At 44.0% G+C, this 9,381-nt stretch overlaps 1 protein-coding gene across 2 annotated transcripts in view; it reads left to right on the top strand.

Moving 5' to 3' along the window:
• Positions 1 to 9,381, top strand: part of ATP6V1C2 (ATPase, H+ transporting, lysosomal 42kDa, V1 subunit C2) — a 111,786-nt gene that overhangs the window by 72,883 nt on the left and 29,522 nt on the right. For both annotated transcript variants that reach the window (XM_006869460.1, XM_006869459.1), the window contains exon 4: positions 1,263 to 1,357. In XM_006869460.1, coding sequence (XP_006869522.1) covers positions 1,263 to 1,357 — 95 coding nt within the window. The remainder of the gene's footprint in view (positions 1 to 1,262; positions 1,358 to 9,381) is intronic.

Here is a 9,381-nt window from a genome sequence, read left to right as displayed (position 1 = left end):
ACAACAACAGGGTGACAGTCATCACAGTGAAAGTTTGGGCCATAGAAGTACGTTGTTACAGTGACCCTTCCACTGATGGAGAATTAAAAAAAAAAAAAAAAATATATATATATATATCTAATTTATATTTTGGTGGTGGTTATGTGCCATGGAGTTGGTTCCGACTCATAGCGACCCTGTACAGGGTTTCCGAGGCTGTAAATATTTATGGTAGCAGAAAGCCTTATCTTTCTCCTGCGAAACAGCTGGTAGTTTCAAATTGCTGACCCACTACACTACCAGAGCTATATTTTAGAACAGTTTTAAGTTTACAGAAAAATTGCACAGAAAGTTCAGAGCTTTTTAGCTACATACCACGTCTCCTAGCATTGTTGTTTGTAGTGACATTTGGCGACCACACGTGTTAAGGAGTAGAAGTGCTCCATAGGGTTTCCTGGCTGTAGTATTAACAGAGGTAAACTACTAGTCCTTTCTTCTGCAGTACTGCTGGTTGAGTTTAAACTTCCAGCCTGTAGGTTAGCAGACAAATGCAAACCCTTTGTTGTTATCAAGTAGGCCTTCAATTCATGGTGACCCTGTGTGTTACACAGTAGAACTACTCCAAAGGGCTTTCTTGGCTGAAATCTTTACAGAAGCAGTTTGCTTGCATTTAGACTGGCTGTGTGGGTTATTAGTTGATGATAAACTGCCTGTGCTACCCAGGTTCTTCTTGTTTGCTGTTGTGTTAAGTCCCGTCAAGTTGGTTCTGACTCATAGTGAACTGATACAGGGTTTCCAAGGAGTGGCCGGTGGGTTTCAACCACTTGTCTTTCCGTTAGCAATACAGTGCTTATCCTACAACACCACACCAAGACCCTTCATATCAGTGTGGTACATTTTTGCATTGATGAGTCAATATTGATACATGATCATTAACTGCAGTTCATAGTTTACCTTAGGGATCACTCTTTGTCTTGCATAGTCCTATGGGTTTTGACAAATGCATAAGTAATGTTTCTATCTTTACAGGATCATTGGACAGTTCCATTGCTCTTAAAATGTCCTCTCCTGTGTATTTCTCAGTGGGTTTTTTTAGAATGCTGCTGGCAGCTCTGGCTGACAGACCATTTGCTCAGAACTCTCTGCTTTCCAAGAGGCCTGGATTCTGTCCACCAGCTTTCCCTTAATTGATTCCTTGGTATAAGCTGTGCCTTTTGGCTCTCAGTGGGTCTTACGAGCCTTGGAGAGTCCTGCTTATTTGTTGAAATGTGTTTGTGTTCTAGTTGACTTAACATCCTTTGTGACACACTTTGAATGGGACATGGCCAAATACCCTGCAAAGCAGCCTCTGTTGACTGTGGTGGATACAATCGCAAAGGTAAGAGAAGGATCTGTGGGTCCAGGAAACTGTCACCTGGGCCGTCTGCTATGACAAAAATACCATAGTGGGTAGCATCAGTGGACGGAAATGCATTTCCTCACAGTTTAGGAAGCTAGAATTCCAAATTCAGGGCCCAGCTCCCATAAGGGGAAGGCTCTGTTTCTCTCATTCTTAGCATTCCTTGGGTATCTCCACATGGTAGCTGTCTTTCCCACATTCTCACTTGCTTTCTTCTGTGCTATTATGTCCTATCATGTCCCACGAAGCAGCCCTGGTGGTACAGTTGGTTAAGCATTGGGCTGCTAACTACAAAGTCAAATGTTCAAATCCACTAGCTGTTTTAAGGGAGAAAGATGAGGCGATCTGTTCCCATAAAGATTTAGCCTCAGAAACTCTAAGGAGCAGTTCTACTCTGTCCTATAGGGAAGACACACCCTAAACTTGTTGTTAAGTGCTGTCGAATCAGTTCCAACTTAGAGTGACCCTTATAGGGTTTCTGAGGAGCAACTGTTAAGTTTGGATTGACGACCTTGTGGTTCACAGTCCAGGCTTCTTTAATATAATAAAGAAAACTGTTCTCCAATGGAATCATATGGACCAGTAGCCCAAACTAAAACCCATTGCCCTTGAAGAGTTGATGTCCTAGTGATTCTATAGGATAGAGTAGAACAGTCTCATTGAGGAGGAGGCTGACTGCCACATCTTTCTCCTTCAGAACAGCTGGTAGGTTTCAACCACTGTGCCATCAGGACTCCTGGACAGGTATAGGAGGAGTCAGGATTCACAGCATATAGTCTGAGGAGACACAATTCAATCCGTAGTGCCATCTAAGATGGCATTTGGAATCTGGTAGAGAAGATTGGGGCTCGGCCCTGCGCCACAGGCTGGAGGCTTCAATTCTGGTCCTGCTGAGGAAGCCTGGGAGGCTTCAGTTTCTCATCTCTCACCACCTCCTCACTGAGGTGTGGCACCCTCCCAGGCTTGGGAACCTCCCCTGCCGCCTTTGGGCTACAGTGCCAACCTGCAACCAACATAGCACCTGCCTTCCCACACCTCTCTCCTTTCCCTGTGTGTCGAGGGACAGCTGTGATGTCTGAGCCTAGTCACTACACTCTGCTCCACCTCTCTTCTTATAAAAAATATTCTGATAAAGAAGCTCAGCCCCACGTCACATCTACTGTTAAGAACCTGATACTCTCCTCTGCAGGTGATTATTTTCAGGTAAAAGCTATTTGCTTTAGTGGAGAGTTTGGCAGGATCCTCTCTGGCACTTTTAAAAGCCTGGTGGTTCCAGAGCCCTAATGCCTAGGAGACATTTATGCTCCTGCTCATTGCCCAGGGGACCCATCTCTAATTTAAGCTACCCGTGACAGTAGCGAGGCCACAGACAATTCTATTGTATCGATAAGGAATGACTCATAGTTTTTTTTTGGCAAAAAATATCTTACTGTTCTTTCTTTCCACTTTTGAAATGAGATTGGGTAACTTTCCCCCCTAAAATGTGTTTTTCTTTTTAACTTTTTTATTGTGAATTGAGTGAAGGTTAACAGACGAAATCATTAGTTTTACATTCAACAAATTACACGCTTTGTTTCATCTCAATGATTACAATCCCCTCCGTGGAACAACAGTTACCCTACTTCCTCCCTGTAGCTTCCCTTTTACATCTTAGATTTCACAAATGAACAAAGCAAAAATATTTGATGCACACATACAAAACAAAAAAATATATTCATTTAAATGTTCTAAGGGAAGGCACACAGCCGTTCTCAGGCCATAGACCTAGAGCCCATAGCGGCCTCTGCCACCATCTCTCTTGTCGCCTCTTCTAGGTAGGATCGCACGCTCCACTCTTCCTTCTCGATGGTCCTAGGCTCATAGCTTTTTCTTTATAAAATAAAACTGCACCACCTTTTGAAGACCATGTGGATATTTAGCAGACAGATTGACTTTTGTGAATCTTAACTGAGAGTGGTCTCTAAAGCAGGCTCTGAAATTCAGGTTGCCCATTTTGTATTGCTGCCTTTGCCCTCTCTCTCCCTACCGCAACTGTTTACCAAACCGCCCAAAACTGCACTGCCATCAAGTCAATTCCTATCCATAGTGACCTTATACAGCGTTGCTGAGACTATAGATCTTTACTGGAGCAGAAAGCCTCATCTTTCTCCTTTGGAGTGACTGATAGGTTTGAACCTACAGCACCACCACCATTTACTAAGCCCCTCTAGATGTCTGGTTTATTCTGGCCTGGGTGGTTGGATGAGATTGTCTCCTGGGTAAGGAACAAAGCCTCCCTGTTCTCTGTGTAGAAGGGTGGGTCAAGGGAAGGAGATGGGCCTCCAGGACCCGTCCCTGGGCATCCCTGAGAACCGGGTGGTTCTGTTCTGTGGGAGCTCAAGTGGAGCTGGGATATATGGGGAATCTGGGTGAGGCTCCTCAGGGCACAACTTGTCTCACATAAACTGGGGTTCCTCTGGGACAATCAGGCAGTGATTCTGGAAGACCATCGAGGAGGGGCTGCTCCAGTCTGACTTTCCCGGAGGCACTGTGCATGTCTACCACTTCCCTGGACCCAGCCCAGACAAGGGCGGTATTGGCATTGAGTCCACTCAGGACAGCCCGGCCCAGCCCAGCTGTTCCAGGGGTGCCTTAGCCCAGGGAGGAGAGTATCTTGGAGTCCTGTTGGGGTGCTGGCTGAGAGTGGGGAGCAGAGAAGCTGCATTGAACAGAGAACAGGAGACTTGACTTCTCTCTCATCCAGTGAACCCAAAGAGTGAGTGGTGGGAAGACAGAGGGTGAGGAGGGTACCAGCTGGGATGGCATGACTGGGTGCTGGAGCTGGGTTGGACTCCTGACTGTCACATCAGCTCTAAGAGGTGGGTATCAGAAGTTGTAACAAAGTATTGTAACTGGGATGGGATTGTGCGTCTCTGGGGACCTGACTCCCTCACTCCTTCCTGCACCAGGAACATGCACATGATACCCCAGCTCTGGGTTCAGGCCTGTTCTCCCAACAGGAGATCAGATCTGTTAACTAGAGACATCCTGTCAAAGCTCTGAAAAAGGAACCCAGAGCCGAGTCCCCTCCCTTCACTGGGAGAGTTCTGGGGAGAATAAGTCAATGTGCTGAGGGGCTCTGAACGGTCCCTGCTGGGTGTCTGAGCCAGTCCCCTAGACCTGTGAGGAGCTCATGTCTGTAGAGTTTGTCACTGTTGTTAGGTGCTGCGCCGTCCTGCACTGTCTTCACAGTTGTGTTTAGTGCACTGTTGCAGCCATTGTGTCAGTCCACCTCACTGAGCGTCCTCTTCTTTTTCTCTGACCCTCTGCTTTACCTTGTTGTTGTTGTTAATTGCTGTCGAGTTGATTCTGACCCATAGCAACCCTGTAGAGGGTTTTCAAGGAACTTGAACCACTGACTTTGCAGTTCAAAGGACTCTACAGTCCAGTTCATCAACCCACTGCTTTGCCTAGAGTGATGTATTTCCTTCTCAGGGACTGGTCCTTCCTGATAGCGTGGCCAAAGGACATGAGATGAAGTCTAGCTAGCCTTACTTCTGAGGAGCCTTCTGGCTGCACTTCTTCTGATTTGTTTATTCTTTTGGCCTGCCCGCTGCTCTCAAGTCAATTCCAACTCCTGGTATATTCAATATTCTTCATCATCACGATTCAAAATCATCCATTTTTCTTCATTCTTCCTTATTTCTTATTTGTATTTTGAGTGCCTTCCAAACTGAAGGACTCATCTTGTGGCACTATATCAATGTTCCATTGCTTAATTCATAAGGCTTTTGTGATTAACCTTTCAGAAATGGTCTGCCCCTTCTTTGTCTTAGTCTGCAAGCTCCGATGAAACCTGTCCACCATGGATGACCCTGCTGGAAATGGAAATACCAGTGGCATAACTTCCAGCGTCACAGCAGCACGCAAACCACCCTAGTATGACGGAGTAGTCTATACAGAGTTTACAATGTGCAGAGTACACCCAGTTTTTAGGTACTTGGATCCTCACAACAACCCAGAAGTGGTAGGCTGGGTGAACGAGGATCTGGACACTCAAGGCCAACGCACACACTATGGTAGAGCTGGGTTGACCTGGGAACTCAACCCCACCTACTTCCCTTTACAGTGTTTGCGTTGGTTGGAGGGGCCTCTATTTTTGCAGGTGCCAGGCCCCAGTCCCCAGCACACTTAACTCATCCCAGGGGCCTCCACCTGTCCCTGCACATTACTTGGCATATGGTTTGTAGCATAGGGATGCTGTTAGTCACCATAGGCCAGGTTAGTCTACAGGTTCCAGAAAGTCCACATCTCACAGATTTAACATAGCAATGGTTTCTTTGTCAATCACACATATGCCTAGTGATGATTGGTGAGTGGCTTACTCCACGTTGACCTACTGAGGAGGTGGGTTTACAGAATGATAGTCTCCACTACCTGACACATCCTTGGTTGCTGTGGGAAGAGAAATACACAAGGCTCTCAGAGGCTCTGACTGTGGGGAAGTGCAAGCCAGCCCTGTGCCTTGAGGGAGCACAGCTGGACTTTTTGGTGACTAGGCACAGTACCCACAGTGCTCAGCACAGATCTAAGTCCTACTTCCACACACTTCAGTACAGTGTACCAATTTAGTATTGCAGGCAGTCTGTCTCTGGTCAGAGGTCAGGTCTGGTAAGCAAATGTCTTATTCTTGAGGGGGTGGGAGATGGATGGGACTGTGGGATGAGGTGGCTAGGAGTGACGAGTGAGTTAGAGTTAGGACTATGGCTAGGCCTAGGATTTCTTTTAGTGTTAGGCTTATGATTAAGACCAGGGTTAGTGTTAGGGGTAAGGGCTGGGCTAGGGCTAGGAGCATTTTTTTTTAGGTTTACAGTTAGGCTTATTCCTATATATTAATTTTTTTTCTTAAAATCTGTTTGTTTTCTCTTCATTAAGAAGTTCTGTAACTACATTAGTCCCTCTTTTTACTTTATTTATATATTTTTTTTTTTGCTGCAACTGTATCTCTGGTTCTCGATTTTTGGTCTGGTATTTCTGTTTTACTTTGAATACTTGTGGCAAAGTTGGTTTGAACTGCAGGATCAGCTGTTTAAGTGCACCAGCTGCATTTTGGAAACCTATACAGGGTCGCTGTGAGTTGGAACCGACTCCATGGCACTTAACAACAACTTATCTGGGTTGAGTCTAGGTGATATTGTCAAATATGTTAGACTCAGGTTGTTGTCTACTCTTGTTAAGTAGTTCTTTGTCCAAAGAATTGCCTTTAGTATTTTTTTATAAGGCTAGTCTGGCTTTTTACAAATTCTTATTATTTCCATTTATCTGAAAATGATATGATTTTGCCATCATATTTGATGGGCAATTTTGCTGGATATATAATTCTTGCTTGGCAATTTGTTTCTTTCAGAGTTTTATGTAAGTCATTCTTGCCTGCCAGGTTTCTGCTGAGAAATCAGAGCTTAGTGTTAGTAGTTCTCCTTTGCAGGTAACTTTTTGTTTTTCCTGAGAGCAGCTCAGGATTCTTTCCTTGTCTTAGACTTTGAAAAGTTTGATGATAATATGTCTTGGTGTTTTTCTTTTAAGGTCTATCCTATTTGTGGTTCCATTAACTTCTTTGATGGCTACTTCTTGTCTTTCATGATGTTAGGGAAGTTTTCTTTCAACGACTCTTGGACACTATTCTCTATGGTTTGTTTGTTTCTTACTGTTCTGGAATTCCAGTAATACATATATTCCTCTTTATAGTGTCCCACATAAATCTTAGACTTCTTTGGATTTTTTTTGTTGTTTTTTTTCTGATTGTTCCTCTGGTTGGTTGGTTATGTGCCATAGAGTTGGTTCTGATTCATAGCGACCCTGTACAGGGATTACAAGGGTGTACATCTTTACGAGAGAAGAAAGCCTCATCTTTCTCCTGTGGAACAGCTGGTAATTTCCTCTAGCAGATGAATATTGTGAAATTTGTCTTCAATTTTAGTAATTTGGCTTTTCATTGATTCAATTCTACTTCTTTGCCCTTATTTGTTTCTGAATCTTAGTGCTAATCTTCAGAGCTCTGGTGCTGTAGGATAAGCATTGGACTGCTAACCCAAAGATTAGTAGGTCAAACTCACCAGCCACTCTTCAGAAATTTGATACAGGGTTGATAAGAGTCAAAACCAACTCAATAACACTTAACAACTTAACAGCAAGTGTTAATCTTCTAGCTTTCTAATTGCTGTTTTTGAATGGCTCCCTTTTTTTTTTTTTTCACTTATTTTGTCAGTTTGTTTCCTAAATTCTTATATAGTTTTGCCCATATTTTCCTTGACTTTACCTGAAGTTTTCTAAGTCATTATCTCAATTTGTTGAAGTTGCCGAAACTCTATTCTTTAACACTCCAATCAGGTAGTTCTGATACCAATTCTTGTGTTATATTTTCTGACTCTGTATTTTGGTCACTTTTTGAGACATTCTGTCGTGTTTCTTCATGCAAGTTGAAATTGTCTATTTTCTCTAAGACATCGTGATATAATAATTACATTTAGTTGATGATTGCATATTGTTGTATTCTCAGGCATTTACCACCTGTGTCCTGATGGATGTGGTAGAGACAGGAAGTGTAAACACAGTCTGTACAGCATAGTTCAGGGCAGGTTCACCCACCTCTAGAAGCAGGGTATATCCTGGGCCAGACTCCAGGCAGAGCTGAAGCTGCGCAGGCAGTGGGTGCCAATGGCCCCCTGGGTTGATGAGGGCGAGGACTACCCTTGCCCCTGACTACCAGTAGGGCACGGAAACAAGGGAGAACTTTACTCCCTTGCCAACAACCTCCAGCTTCATCCTGTGCCTGCAGGCCTCTGTCTCAACAGCAGCTCACTAAAGTGCAAGATCACTGTGCCATGACCGCCCATAGTCAGCCCGTTTTTCTTTTCTTTCACTGCTCCTGTAAAGCTCCCGCTTCCAGTCAGCACTCACTTCACCTCTTTGTCCTATATCCTCTGATGCTCAGGGATCCAGGATCATCATCTGTACCTGTTTCACTTGGCCTTCCCTGCCTTTGTTGGAAAGAGTCGGCAAAGTGTGTCGGGCTACTCTGCCATCTTGCCCTGGAAGTCAAAGCAAATGTCTTTTAAGCATTACTCATGTACCACCCTCTGCTGGGAACTGCAGAGAGGAGTAAAACACATTGTCTGCCCTTGAGGAGCTCAGTCCAGTGAGGGAAAGGATTCACATTCAGAATTACATCTACATCTACCATATTTTCTTAAATCTCACAATTCTGTAATATAGGCAATCTCCGACTTATGAATGTCTGACCAAAGTCCCATAGTTGTGAACCAATTCTTGTAAACCCTATTATATTAAATATCCGAGGTGCTTACAATAGTTGATGATAATTAATGGGTGATTCTTTGTGCCTCATATCAAAACATTATTATAGCTCTGGTAAGCGTAGTGGTTACGAGTCAGGCTGCCAACCTCAAGGTCAGCAGTTCGAAACTACCAGTGGTTCCACGGGAGAAAGATGAGGCGTTCTGCTCCTGTAAAGATTTACAGCCTCGGAAACCCTGTGCAGTGTCACTATGAGTCGGAACTGACTTCACAATACTTAACAACAATACGTTAAAGATATGGAAAGTAGAGGTAAGAGGATGGTAGAGGGTCAGAGATAAAAGGAAGACCCCACCCCCACCCCCCACCCCCAATGAGATGGATTAACACAGTGGCTGCCGCAATAGGCTCAAACACAATTGTGAGGATAGTGTAGGACTGGGTGGTGTTAGGTTTTGTGTATAGGGTCACTGCGAGTTGGAACAACATTATGTTAATGATGTTTCAGTGTATCTGGAAGTGTTTCTTTTCTTAATGCATGGAAGCTCTTCTGTATACAATATATTAAACAGGACAAACATTTGACTGACATTAGTTACAAACCATACAACTGTTTTGACTTTTGTACAAATTCAACTTAAAATTGGGTTTAGGAACAAAACTCATTTATAACCTGCCTGCACTGAGCTCAGGGAAGTTAAGGATCTTAC

This window comes from Chrysochloris asiatica, unplaced genomic scaffold, assembly GCF_000296735.1.
Source record: "Chrysochloris asiatica unplaced genomic scaffold, ChrAsi1.0 scaffold00131, whole genome shotgun sequence".
Classification (NCBI taxonomy): Eukaryota; Metazoa; Chordata; class Mammalia; order Afrosoricida; family Chrysochloridae; genus Chrysochloris; species Chrysochloris asiatica.
Note: the sequence above shows the minus strand (reverse complement) of the source record. Positions and strands in the feature narration are given on the sequence as shown.